This window comes from Trichechus manatus, unplaced genomic scaffold (assembly GCF_000243295.1).
Source record: "Trichechus manatus latirostris isolate Lorelei unplaced genomic scaffold, TriManLat1.0 scaffold00065, whole genome shotgun sequence".
NCBI classification, from domain to species: domain Eukaryota; kingdom Metazoa; phylum Chordata; class Mammalia; order Sirenia; family Trichechidae; genus Trichechus; species Trichechus manatus.
In genome coordinates this window covers 1,283,830-1,298,201 of record NW_004444001.1, presented here as the reverse complement: position 1 = coordinate 1,298,201, position 14,372 = coordinate 1,283,830, and the positions used below count along the sequence as shown (strand labels likewise).

The 14,372-nt window shown below is 39.0% G+C and overlaps 1 protein-coding gene across 1 annotated transcript; it reads right to left on the bottom strand.

Annotated features, from left to right (window-relative positions):
- Positions 1-4,609: 4,609 nt before the first annotated feature.
- Positions 4,610-12,395, bottom strand: SRSF3 (serine and arginine rich splicing factor 3). The gene is made up of 6 exons (XM_004379409.2): positions 12,262-12,395; positions 9,564-9,771; positions 7,868-8,002; positions 5,591-5,629; positions 5,267-5,353; positions 4,610-5,103 (listed from the first exon to the last, which is right to left on the bottom strand). The coding sequence occupies exons 2-6, from the start codon at positions 9,767-9,769 to the stop codon at positions 5,076-5,078; spliced, it is 495 nt and encodes a 164-aa protein (XP_004379466.1). The 5' UTR covers positions 9,770-9,771; positions 12,262-12,395; the 3' UTR covers positions 4,610-5,075.
- Between the last annotated feature and the right edge of the window lie 1,977 nt (positions 12,396-14,372).

Here is a 14,372-nt window from a genome sequence, read left to right as displayed (position 1 = left end):
ATGTACATAAAACAAATTTTAACAAGATACCTTTAGAAAGTGAAACCAGAGGAGGCATTTTCCAATGTATGATTTACATTTAATACCATGAGCATGTTTTATTTAAAAAAACAAAACAAAAAACCCTAAATCCTGACAATCACTGCGTGGTAATAACATGGCAGCTAATAACTAGGCTGAAAAAGTAAAAAACGTAGTTGGCTCTAGGAGTCAAGGCTGGCCTGGGTTTCAAACACACTACTTAGCAGGATGTGTGATAGGTTGAGGGAGGACCTTCCAGCCGACCCCAAACAGTGATACTCACCCCTCAAGTGATTAAATACCACATTTGGAAAGGGTCCGGCAAAATGTTTGGCAGAAAAGTGCTTGAAAAACCTGAATTTCTTTCCTGGCTACTCCAAGTGCCTTCACTGAAGATTTCAGCACATTAAAAGAAAGCTACTTCTAAAAACTCAGTTCTTAGCCCTTTCCAAGATACTCCTCAAACTGCTTATGAAGTGGATGACTTCTAGTCCCAATTTCACTCCTGCAGTCCAACTTCTTGTTAAGCAGACTGCTATGTATTGGCAACTTCTAACTAGAGCTACAAAATCAGTAACTTTCTTGTCCCCATTAAACCCCCGAAGCTGGGACACATGAGCCAGCCGTTTCATTTTCCCTCTACCACTCTCAACTTCTTCGATTTTCTGCCTGTACTATCTATAAAGCTTGACAGGATATCCTGCATCTGGTTGCTTGGAATGTAACAAATCTTCAAACTGGATACCTGGATCTACTTCACTCATGGCTGAAGAATCCTACTGCATTGTCCTCAATTTCTCCTGCCCTCTTTAACTTCCACTTTATGATTAAGGTACCTCTCTGTTCCTCTTCACCTCCAATTCACATAGCCTTTCCTTACCTAAATGTGAGCTCTGCCTTCTTCAGTTCCCTCTTACACCTTGCCATTTACTTACAACTCCTTCTCTCCTGCCACTAAACTCTAACAGCCTTTCAAAAAACACCCTCAATTAAAATTACTTGCCACCTTACTCTAGGTTCAGGAGTATTCCCCTTAAAAAGCATGTGAAGTCCTACAACAAATATCTCATTTCACTCAATCTGGAGAGAATATGAAGTTAAGTGATTAGCCCAAGTCGTAACAGCAGCCTAAACTTGAACCTGGGTCAAACACAAATACTACTATGTTCTTCTCTAGACAGTTCGGGCTGCAGGGAGGTGACACAAACATGACTAAATGACAAATCAACATTCCAATTTGTATTTATTTGTAAATCACTCATTGAAAACTTGACATGGGTAGTTTTATCTAAGCTGAAAATAAATGTCCTCATTATAAAGAAATTCTGGTGGCAGGGAGCCAGCTGGAAATAAAAAAAAAAAAAAAGTTACCAGCTGCCTGAGCTTAAGAGTATTTAGACAATTATTTCCTGAGGGAGTTAAAAAAAAAACCCAACTCTCATAACTTACATAATTTTTTTATACTCACGATTTCAATTTCCTTTTTAAACAATCAATGCAAATAGCAAATAACACACCTTCCCGGCCAAAAAAGGGAACACTTTAAAAGAAAAGCATTCAGCAATTCAACTTCAGGAACTTCTCCCCTTGGCTCTGGTGTGAAGTTTTTGGGCTTGTCTGCAATAAAAACCACTGAAGAATGTTAATTCGAGCCAACGAAACCTGAATAAGATACGTAACTGAAAAAGCTGCCCATTCATAAACTCAGTAGTTTTAAAGACAGAGGGATGTCTTTCAGTCTATAGACTACTTTTCTAGAAAATATTGCTCAGCAAGTAGAGCATAATACAGGTAGGCAGTCCCTGACTTCACAAAAAGGTTGTTTCGACAACTCTGTCCAAAGTCAGTTCCGATGTAAGTCAAATATGTTTTTTAAAAAAGTTTTCATTATTATTGTCTTTTATTATCAATACCTCTAAATCTAATCTTTCTCTCTGCGGACTGGATGACATATAAACTTACAGATATGACAATATAAGCAAATTACACACTGGAACACTGTATGTACTATTACTAACAATGAGATGTACTGGAAAAAAAGTCATTAAGTGCGGCTCGAATACATCGTTTAAGTTGGGGACTACCCATATTCACATGTTAAGAGTTTGAGAAACATTCTGGCTATTGCCCCATGTTCCAGATTACAAAGAAAAATAACTAAGCTACTAAATGTTGACTGTAAATACCCTATCTTAAATTTCTGCAATCCCAAAGGAAAAGTTGCATAACAAAATTAAGCAGTATCAAAATACCACTTTACACATTATGTAAGTGATCCCTTTTTCAGATCCTCACAAGTGTGCTAGAGCTGAATTCGTTCAAAGTACCCAATGAATCCTTAGTAAAACAGATGAAAAGAATTTTTATGACATATAAAATCTAACATAACGCTACAGGATTCTTTTGATAAAAATATATACTCCAACCCAGTTTTTCTTCAAGCTATTTTAATTACAAAAATCTTTTTTGTTATGTTCTCAAAAAATTGGAAAACCAGAAGGCAACAATCTAGTAGTACAAAAAATATACAAATGGAAGACATTACCACCAACTCTGCCTGACAATCATATTCAGAATTCTGAAAATAAAAGCACATTAAAATATTAAACCAGTGGTTTGCTTATCACCTGGGATGACTTCCACATCACAGGGCTGGACCACCACAGAAAACTGAGTCAATGGGCCTGAAATTAGAATCTGTGTATTGCTGAAAAATCTCTATGATCAACACTCTTGATGGGCACTTCAGGAAAATGACCAGAGCTCTACAATAAAACAGAAAGCAACCAGAATTTCCCATCCAAATATAGGTTTTGTGTGTAAAACATTACTGACTGCAGTCTAACAAAAAGGGGTGGAGATATACCATCTATAGCTCACAGCGTTCGTTTTAAGGATTGGTATTTATCTCACAATAAATTTTCTCTGGCCAACTTATGTTTTCACTCCCTTTTCTGCTTAACACATAGAGGGCAGAGGAAACCCACAATGAACTGAGGAGCGTGGATGAAATTAGATACTCTTTATGGCGTACAAACAAACTATGATCCTTAGTTTGTTTTTTAAAAATTACCACCAGTTTAGTTTACTCTATTAATAATGACCTGAAGTGAATACCTGCAATCATTACACCACAGGTCAAAGCTTGGCTTTGTGACGGCTTTCAGTAATACTATACTCAATTCAGTCCTTTCTATGGAGAACTAGCCTCTGTAATTTGTATACTACCAAAACAATGCTCATAGAATATGTGTTTATACTGATTGACGTACCATGGTACTTCTTAACTTACCTACCTCGGATTTTTCCTAAAATGAGGAGTGTTTAGGCTAGGGCAAAATGTTAAAAGACAAAAGGCCCAAAAGCCAAAGCTCCCAATTCATCAACAGGGAGTCTGAAAAGTGTCTTCCTGGAACATGTTCAACTATAACAAGGTTCATACTGAACCTAGCCAACACCAATTCTCTTCTCCCTCACAGAGATTTGCATGGAAGGTTTAAGAGGATCACTGGTAAGAAATTATATCATTTGTTTAATAATATCCTTAATAAACCGAACTCTTAATGCAATGACTTATCTTTCATATTAAAAACAAAATCAAAACAGCATTAAACCAAAACTATCTTTAAAAAGTACATTTAAGGAAACTAAACCACAAGACTGTTGCAGTATGATTTAATCTAATTGCACACAAACTTGAAATATTACAACTCCTGATTCTAAAAGGAAGGTTATGCATGCCTCCGTATTCTTCTTCGCTGTTACACTGGAACCATGTGAAATTTTACATCATGACAGATCAATTTAGAATTCCCATGCAACACCTCAAAATATGTAAAACGGAAGCAATTTTTTAAACTCCGGAAAGTTTTCATGCTAATGATAAAAGCTTTTTTAGGGGCAACTTACTTTGTGTTACAATGTACTGAAGATTGCTATACTTTCAAATATGGTCACTGAGTATTATGGACCCTGAACTGGCTTCTGCTAATAAATGGGTAACTACTAACAATTGGGTGACATCTAAAATTCACTTCAAAAGACTAATTCACAGTGCTTCTCAGTTTTGTTTCTTAGAAAGTAAGAACTGTGTAACCAACTTTTTCATGGGACAAGAACCGTGGTAACAGTGGATTCAACTGACTATATTACACAATTATGCTAATATTTTATTACTTCAAAAGCACTTTACAAGAAAATAACTATGGCTTCCAATAGGAATGTTATACTTGGACTTCGTACCAAGCTCACAGATTTGAGTTTTGCAAGGAAAAACAACAGTCTTTGAAGTTAAACAACAATTTATAACCAAAACTTTAATCCCAAGAGTTCTCACAAAACATTACAAATGACAGCATGAAAAAAAATCTTGCACAGTAACTTAAAGTTCATCTCTACAATGTACCCTTAAACTGACAGGACACTGGTATTTTGAAGTCTCAAATTTCCAAAATAAACGATGTTACAGCTATCTACTCGTATACATTAATCACATAAAGAATTTATGACCTAAAGCAAAAGACTAACTCTTGAAACTCATCAGTTTCTACATCAACTGGGCAACCTCTGCACATTGTGAAGACTCAGATTTTTTTTTTCTTAACAAACCTCTAATCTAGTTAAATGGTGCAGCTTTTAAAGACGGCTTATTCAACTGTAGCTGCATCCTAGATCCCAACTATGGACAAAAAAGGTCTTAGTTCAACTTTTGCCAGTTTTGTTTCTATAATATTAAAACATCACACTTCAACTGGGCAAGATTTAGAGGCTTATCATCAGTCTACGCAAGACTAAAAGTTCAGAACAAATTCAATTTTGCTTAAGGGAACATTGTAAAGTAATAAATTCTTGGTATTACATGCCTCATATGATCCATTTGAAACTATAGAGAATTACATCTTTGTATGTGTCACCGTTACAAGAGACAAATTCGAACAGCTAAACATCTTAAAAATGCACCAAGAAGTCTCAAACAAAACTTGAATTTTCTGTACATACTCCTGTCAAATGAAGTTTTTTCCTGTACATCACTACTCCTCTTGCAAACTGGTCTTCTATTTCCTTTCATTTGACCTAGATCGGCTGAAAAAAAAAATAAAGATTTTTTTACTGTAACTGTATTAGTGATATAACTTCGAAGTTCTTTTCAAAGATTATCAAAATGAATTAAAAGACCTATTTTCTGTATTTAGTATATTACACCTGCAAGGTCTTAATGGTTCAAGTCATTAGAGATCTCACTTACCTACGAGATCTAGAGAAGGATCGAGACGGCTTGTGATTTCTCTCCCGAGACAGAGATCTCTCTCTTCTCCTGTCTCTAGAAAGGGACCTAAACAAGGAAAGAAAATCAGGCTCAGTCAGGCATAACTATACATAACAAATACTTTCTCACGAGTCTTTGAAAACTCAAAGCTAGTTCATTCTTAAAATATACAACTCTGGCTTTATATACCACTTGATTCACCAGTAGCTCAGGGTCTGTTACCATTAGGCTCCATCATTTGGAAAATTAACTTAGGCTGTTTTTTAGAATCTGTCCCCAAGAAGATGCATCTTAGTTATTTACCTGCTCCGGCTGCGAGAGAAGCTTCTCCTTCTTGGAGATCTAAAAGCAGAAACAGGAAAATTAGACTAATTGTCAATTACCAGTGATGGCGTGAGGCATTTCCCAACTTTTCAATCTCACTGTTGGGCCCAGTGCATGTGCCGAAGAACTGGCACCCATCGTCCAAAATAAAAACAAAACAAAACAAAAAACAAAAAAAACAAAAAACAAAAAAAAAGAAAGAAAGAAAGAAAAGAAAAAATAAATATAGGCACAGAAGGAATAAGGAACAAAAAGCTCAAGTGAAATGCAGGTATTCCAACCATGGCTTCACTTTAACAAAGAATGCTTCACAGCAGATCTGTCCAATGCAAAACTTCATGTCAAACTAACTTCACTACCCAAACACCACACCAAAATGTAGACCCACAAATAGTTCCAAAAACAGTACCATAAACCAGTATTTGGAACCCATGCAAACCTAGAAGTCCATGACAAGACTTAGGTACCAGGTGGATAGTGTAATTTTGTGAAAACGCGCTAGGTGTAAATACTGATGCCATAAAGTGCTACATTAGAACTGCATTTGTGATCGTCACATTTAAGAGTGTTTAGGCTTATCAAATTACCTTAGCTTGGCCCACTTCACCCCAAAAATTGTTTTTAAATTTTGAAAACGGTTAGTAAAACCATTTAAAGGTGATAAGGATTCAACAAATTTTTGCTAGAAAAGAAAGCTGAATCTGTTAGAGATATTAAAATTTTTAGTTCGGCATCTCACACATGCAAATAAGTTTCACCTGAAGGTCTAGTCACATTATGAGTTCCCTATCACCCTTAAAAGTTTTATTCAAGCAATATATATGTACGTTACCATTCAATTATGCACAGCCAGCCTTTGATCCAGAAAAAAGAATTACTTTAAGCCGCTTACTCCTTATTTTAACCAGCAGTAAACTGTATAAGCAGGAAAAACTTACTAGTTTTGGGTTTCAACAAGCTAGAAATGGTGAGGTGAGGCTGCCGGACTGACGGCCAGGAAGAATTTGCTGAAAAGGTTTTGCCAGATGTTGCGTTGGATTTAGTTGGTTGGCGAAGGGGGTGTTGTGGATTTTTCCTGCTTTTTTGTTAGCCGAAGGCTGCTGCTGTAGTTGTTGTGAAGACATTTGGTAAATAAACAGCTGAGCTGATTGGCCAGGAATGTGTGGGCGGTCGAGGTGGCTGCTGCCGATTTGGTTAAGGTTGGAGAGAAGGCTGAGAGAAAACAGCATGCTCGGGAACCAAAGGGCGGTGCAACCTGGCGACTGGCCATGCCTGGGTCATGTGAAACGACACCAGCCAAGCTGAATGGGGCGCGCTGGTCACATGACGCTGAAAGGGCTAGTTGACTGGCTAATGCAGACTCAGAGGGTGGTGAGAAGAGACATGATGGTGACTCTGTAACGGGGTTCATTTTTATTAATAGATGGACCAAAAAGCACAAAAAAAAAATGAAAAACAAGCCATCAGTACAACCATCTATTAGCTAACAATACTCTTTATTATGATGGGCAACAGCGTGTTGTTTTGTTTTCCAAAACAGCAAAAGGGGCAAGACTTTGAACTCCTTTCTCCTAGAAGGACTGCACTCACCTGTCAGAGGTAAATTCAGTCCTGTACAAACTATTTTGGAGGTTTGAGGAGACGTGGAGTTAGCATCCAGACAGTACTGCCTGGTCCAAGAATGATGCCATTTTCAATTACAAAAAAAACAAAAACAAAAACAAAAAAAAACTGAATTCTCTCCTATTTGGGTTTGAAGAACAGATGAACTGGGATTACTTCTTTTTAGCCCCCTTTATTGGTCAGTGACTTAAGTTAGTCTCAAATGATTTCTACTTTACCAGTTGCAACATTAAAACAGCTGCCTCTTTGATAAATATTACAATTGTGCTAATAGTAGAAAACACATTTTTGTGAAGAACTAGAGTTGAATGTAATGTTTGTCATTATGGAGTCAAGAAATGGAAAAAGGCCTAACTGAAGTATAAGGGAAGACTTGGGAAGATGCAACTAGAAGATGAACTAGAAGATAGATCCAAGATAGAAGTTACTACCTACCAACATGAACAGTGACCTAAAGACAAAAGCCAACACTCAGCACAACTCACATACCCCAAACTACTGCCCAACGTTTCATAAAAACCTCTGACTTCTCACAATATAAGTTTAAAACCCATCAACATACGTTAAGAGAAATACCTCCTCCTACTATCTACTCCATTACACCAATACCTTTAAACACTCTCTCTCAAGTACCTGCGACGAGGTGGAGGACTTCTTCTACGATAATCATCCCGAGGGCGACGACCCCAAGAGGGAGGTGGACCACGATTCCGACTTCTTTTTTCACCATTTGACAGTTCCACTCTTACACGGCAGCCACACAGTGTTCTAGGAGAAAAATTATTAAATTTAAATTTATTAGACTTAAAGCAACCAACTTTCTAAGAAACATATAGCAAACACATCTAAATGTCTGCTGGCTGCCAGTGAATTGATTCAGACTCATACACCCTTTTAATAGCAAAATAAGTTTTAGTTCTTATTTCTAATACATAAACAGTTGGGCTGATTCCTCAGTTTAATTTCTAATTAAATTTCACAAATAAATGATTTTTTAAAGTACTAATTCACAAATAAAGGAAACCAGCTTGCTTGTATTTAATCACTTAAATGTTAAGATCAGTTTAATCAAGGGGCTCAATGTTAATTCGTTCAAGTTGCTATTTACGCGTGAACTTAAAACTTCATCTTAGAAGAACTAGTTCACATGTTACCTTCGCTGGGGCCTCCTCCCCTTGAGTCCCAGCAATCATTTATTTCACGTACAGATTTTACTACACTTCATTTTGCCTCCCCAGCCCTCATAAACAGAGCTCCTCCAAGACAAGGACCAGAAGAAGAACCATTTTGGTCATCTCATATCACCCTTGCCCTACAATACTTGGATAAAAAATTACAGCCAGGATTACTAAAAAAAAAAAAAAAAAAAAACAGTCAACCTCTATCCTTCCTTTGGTCCACAACCATCAAATTTAGATAAGCCACTATATTTGGACAGTAATTGGGAGAATTTTGTTTCTAGAATCTTTCCGGATAAACAACGATCTTTTATACAGCCTTACAGCCAGCCCTCAGACCCTTTTTCATAATATAGCAAATAAGAGACCAATTTACGGTACTGTGAACCTACTTCAGGAGCCAAATTCTGAAACACAGATTATCAGTTTTCCTTGGTTTCTTGGAATTCAACGGTTTTCAAATGGAAAAAAGGAGGGAAGAAAGGCAACCCGTTACTATTAAGGCTTAAAGAAAATGAAAACCAAACCAGTTGCTGTTGAGTCGATTCCGACTCACAAAGACCCTATGGGACAGAGTAGAACTAACCCATAGGGTTTCCAAGGAGCGCCTGGTGGATTCGAACTGCCAACCTTCTGATTAGCAGCGGGGCTCTTAACCACTACGCCATCAGAGATTAAGGGCTACTTATTCTTCAGCTAAGGGTTTAGCTAACAGGATACTATAACCACAAAGGGAAACACAGACCTCAACAAATTAACATTCCTTGGGTGAAATAGTTCCAACAACAACAAAAAAAAAGGTACAATAATCCCCATGTGACTCACCATCTTACAGCTACAACAATTACCAGCAGGCTTATGGCCTGGATGCTGTTATTCCTCCCTGCCCCCCTCAAGTTATTTAAAACCCACCAAGAACTCAGATTTATCATTAAATCTCTTAATAAGGTTTCTTCAACAGCCAACTGAATAAAAATGAACTTTTCCTACATACTTCCACTAAACCCTCTTAGTGTTTTTTTTTTTAATTGAAGAAAAGGCCTATGGCATCTCCAATAACATCCCTTTTGGTTGATGGTGCCCACAGCAAAAAGCTATGTACAACAAACAAATACTAAATACAAGTAACACTTTTTCTACCATTACATTACCTTCCATCTAGTTCTCGAACAGCATCAGCTGCATCCCGAGGATCTTCAAATTCAACAAAAGCAAAGCCAGGAGGGTTTCTAGCAACCCACACACTTCGGAGTGGGCCATAATATCCAAAAGCCCGTTCCAATTCGGTCTTGTTGCCATTGTTTCCAAGATTACCTACATAAACCTTACAGTCCAATGGACAGGAATCACGATGCATTTCTGTAACAACAAAAAGAGAGCCAAAAATATTTTAGTCCAAATAATCCACACATCACTAAGGAGAAATTAAAAAATCTTTAAAAGAAACAACCTAAATGCCCACTAACAAATGAATGGAACTAAATGTTGTATATACATACAATGGACTATTACTCAGCCATAAAGAGAAACGAAGTCCTCATACATGCTACAACATGGATGATTGTTTAAAACATGCTGAGTGAAGTCAATAAGTCACACAAGAACAAATCTTTTATGATTCCATTTACATGACACGGACAAATGTGAAATACATAATGGTAATGGTTGCACAACATGAAAAATTGACAAGTGTTTTGTCATCTTTTACCACAATAAAACAATCTTTTTTAAAAACCCAACTATGTATGTTACACACCAACAGTTATCGAAAATATTAAACTTAAAAAAAAAAAAACCTACCCTTGAAACACTCACTCCCCCAACCTTTACTGCATCAAAACACCTACCCCACCCCCCCACCAGGAAGCTAGTATAAAATAAAGGGGGTGGGGAGCCTACCCAGGAAGTGAGAGGAGCATTTACTAAGTAAGGTCTGGGCACCGAGTTAGGGACTTTACCAGGTATCTCATTTAATACTCAAAACAAGGTTTTAGAAAACTCTAACCTGCTCAGGAGCAAATCAATTTTGTCACACTCAAAAACCAAATGAATTCAACTGTAACAAATGTACTACAGGGATGCAAAGACTTTTAATAGGAGAAACACTGTATAAGAGGGAGGGGAGTATATGGGCACTCTAGTTTCTGCATAATCTTCCTGTAAATCTACAATTGCTCTAATAGTCTATTAAAAACGATTTAGTAAAGAGCCAATACTTAATGTTAAACTAGCAGATAAGTTACATAAATCTGCTTTCATTAAGCCAAAAATAACAGGGTTTAATAAAGCGAAATATTTTTACCATCCTTGGAATGCCACAGAAACTTCCTTTTCCACAGGGAACAATTTTAGTACCACATATCATCAAACAGATCAAAGTCATTCAGTAAAAATTCAGTCAACAGAAAGTATAAGGTTTAAATATGGGTGTGTATATATAAAAGATTTATAGCAAAACTACTTACAGTAGCCAAGAGGTGGAAACAATCCAAATGTCCATCAATGGATGAACTGATAAAATGTGGTATATACATACAATTGAATATTCAGCAATTATAAACAATGTACTGATACATACTACAACGTTGTAGACAAATATCAATACACTAAACGAAAGCCACACAGAATGTCACATGTCGTGATTCCATTTATATAAAACAGCCTGCATAGGTAAATACATAAACAAAGCAATTACTGGTTGCTAGGGCCTGGGAGGAATCCCTGGGTTAAGACCTCTCAACTACTAGCCAAAAGGTTGGCGGTTTAAACCACCCGGAGGCGCCTTTAAGTCAGGCCTGGCAATCTACTTCCAAAAGTTCCCAACAACCATGCCCTACGGAGCACAGTTCTACTCTGCACACATGGGGTCGCCTTGAGCCGGAGCGTCCACTCCATGACAACTAACAAGACTGGGAGGACAGGACTGGTTACTGGATATGGGTTATTCTTTGGGTAAGATGAAAATGCTCTGCCACTAGAGGACAGCTGCAGAACATTGTCAGTGTACTAAATGTCACTGAATTATACACTTTAAAATGAATTTTATGTTCTGTGAATTTCCCGTCAATAAAATAATTGAATCACAAAAATTACTTTGGCATTTAATCCAATCAACTGGTAGAGCAGCTTCAATTACATAAAAGCCTTCCCTGTAACTCATTTGAAAAGTTTTTCATAAACATCACGTTCTTCTCACTCTAAGCTTATCTAATAAAAAATCCAGTCCAGACACATCCTATTTACCCCGACTCCACCCTGTGCCCGGAGCTGCGAATCCACACCATTGGTAAGAATTTAAAAAAAAAAAAAAAAACCTTTGCCGAAGCAAATCAAAGAATAACGCAGCTCAACTCTCTAGGAAAGATCGTCCAGTTTAATAAAAGTGCAACCTGTAAAAAGTGTACTTAAACCAGCAAAAAAATACAGGTGGCGTGAAAAAAGGCGAATAAGGAGCTCGTTTAATAAGGATTCAAAGAACCGGTGTTAGTGTCTTGAGAAAAAAATCCCAAGGAGCTTCCGAAAAAAATGAGGAGCCAAAAAAAGGCGCCACAAGTTGAAAGGCCGCGCGCGGCCTGGAACCTAATTCGGGTACTGGCTTCCCTTTCGTCACAACTCTCAGATATCGCACCACTCCAGTTCCCCCGAGCGAAGAGGAATAAACACCTCCACTCCAAGGCCAGGAAACATCCTCAGATGGGCCGGGAGCACCCGCCACCACTCCCGGTTGAACGTCACAAAATGGCGGCGACGCTTCTTTGTCTCAATCTGGCGCCGCCATTGGGCCTAGCCCCACCTTGGGACTGTTAAATCCCGCTTCCCATTTCACTCTTTTCCTCCCTGGTTTCTTACCGAAATCTTGGGTTAGAAACGCAGAGGCCTCAAACCACTCTTCAAAAGGGCTTCTCGCCCTCCTTCGGCTCGGCTCCTACAGACGATCCCGCTTCCCCGGCGTCCACGAAATGGCGGACTACCGCCGTCTCCTTGCCCTTATTTATATGCCATGCTGGAGTCACATGATTGGATGGGCTCGCCCAATGAGAGGCGGAAGAAGTAATGACGAAGCAGTTACAAACGCAGCGAGAGCCGCGGTTGCCGGGAGCGCGCGCAGGCTGCACCGCCTAGTACTTGAAGGCGTGCGCTGGCGCGCTCTTGTCATTGCGGGCCTGGAGCTCCTTTGGGTGTTGTTCCTCCCTTGGTGGCGCCGATGTTACTCTCCCTCCTCTCGCCTTCAACTCCAAATAGACTGGAGTTTAATAAACAACACCATCCCCGTCACTCCCGAACACTAGCTATTTGCTCCTAACAAGATTGAGTGATTAGATGAATTCATTAATTCATTCTTGTAAGCGTTTAGGCTGGAGCTAAAATAATCGCGTCTACAAACGTGGCTCAGAGTTGTTTCTAAGATCAGGAGCTTAGCTGTTTGTAAGTTGGCACCAGACTTGTGCCCAGGTCCTAGACTTATAGAAACGCTTCACCCAACTGACTGGCTTCCCTTGTCTCAACCAAACTGCAAGACTTGGCCGAGACGGTTGGGGCCAACATCCTGGATTCTTAAAATGTTTAACAGAAACTCATCAGCCAATGAGACCGGTCTGGCCTCCTAGAAACAATCACCCTTAGCAAACAACAGGAAAAGGAAGTTTCTGAAGACTGAATTTAAATTATAGGACCCCTACCAAAGCTAAGAAGTTTCCTGAATACAATCAAATACTTTGAGAGAGTAGCAGGGATAGGGGTCTGGGGACCACACTTTCGAGGGACATCTAGGTCAATTGGCATAACAAAGCTTATTAAGAAAATATTCTGCATCCTACTTTGGTGAGTGGCGTCTGGGGTCTTAGAGGCTTGCAAGCGGCCATCTAAGATGCGTCAATTGGTCCCAACCACCTGGAGTAAAGGAGAATGAAGATCACCAAAGACACAAGGAAAGTATTACCCCAACAGACAGAAAAGTCCGCATAAACCAGAGACTTTATCAGCCTGAGACCAGAAGAACTAGATGGTGCCTGGCTACCACCAATGACCTTCCTGACAGGGAACACAACAAGAGTCCCTGATGGAGCAGGAGAAAGGTGGGGTGCAGAACTCAAATTCTAGTAAGAAGACCAGACTTAATGGTCTGACTGGGACCGGAGGAACCCTGGAAAGCATGGCCCCTGGATTCTCTATCAGCCCAGAACTAAAACAGTTTCCGAGGCCAACTCTTCAGACAGGAATTGGACTGGACTGTGGGACATAAAGTGATACTCGTGAGGAGTGTGCCTCTTAGCTCAAGTAGATACAAGAGACTAAACGGGCAGCTTTGGTCCGGAGGTGAGAGGGGAAGGCAGATAGGGTTAGGAGCTGGTTGAATGGACATGGGAAATCGGGGGTGGAAAGCAGGAGTGTGCTGTCACAGTATGGGGAGAGCAATTAGGGTCACATAACAATATATGTGTAAACTTTTGTATGGGAGACTAACTTGAAATGTAAACTTCATTTAAGCTACAACAATGAAAAAATAAGAAATAAATTATAGGACCCCAAACAGAAATTCCAGGAAGGGTACCTCTGGCCTTTCTCCTGATGCCCTTGCCCTGCCTGGCTAAGGCCACCGAATTTACCTGGAGTGGGAGGGTCCTGTGGGCCCTTTACACGTCTTCCTCTATTTTCCACTTTCCCCAGGAAGAAAGAGCCACAAGAATAATTAACTCTTTGGGGAGAAATACTGCGAATGTGTTAGAAAAATCATCAAGATCTCCCTCTTCAGAACAGTGAGTTCAGCTAGGAATTTTGTTTCTTGTGCTCTCAAATTTACCCACTTACTCCCTTTCAGTAAAGTTTGACTTATTGCTAAAATTTATTTAAATCTGCTCTCAAAAGAAAAACAACAACAATTAACAATCAGTATTTTCAGTCATTTACAACAATGGACTCAAACATACCAACAATCATGAAGATAGCACAGCACTGGGTAA

Coding starts and splice junctions, on each gene's coding strand:
- SRSF3 (XM_004379409.2), bottom strand. CDS start 9,769: ATGCATCGTGATTCCTGTCCATTGGACTGTAAGGTTTATGTAGGTAAT. Junction 8,003..9,563: donor GTTCGAGAACTAGATGGAAG/GTAATGTAATGG, acceptor TTTTTCTCCTAG/AACACTGTGTGGCTGCCGTG. Junction 5,630..7,867: donor AGTCCTCCACCTCGTCGCAG/GTACTTGAGAGA, acceptor TTCTGCTTTTAG/ATCTCCAAGAAGGAGAAGCT.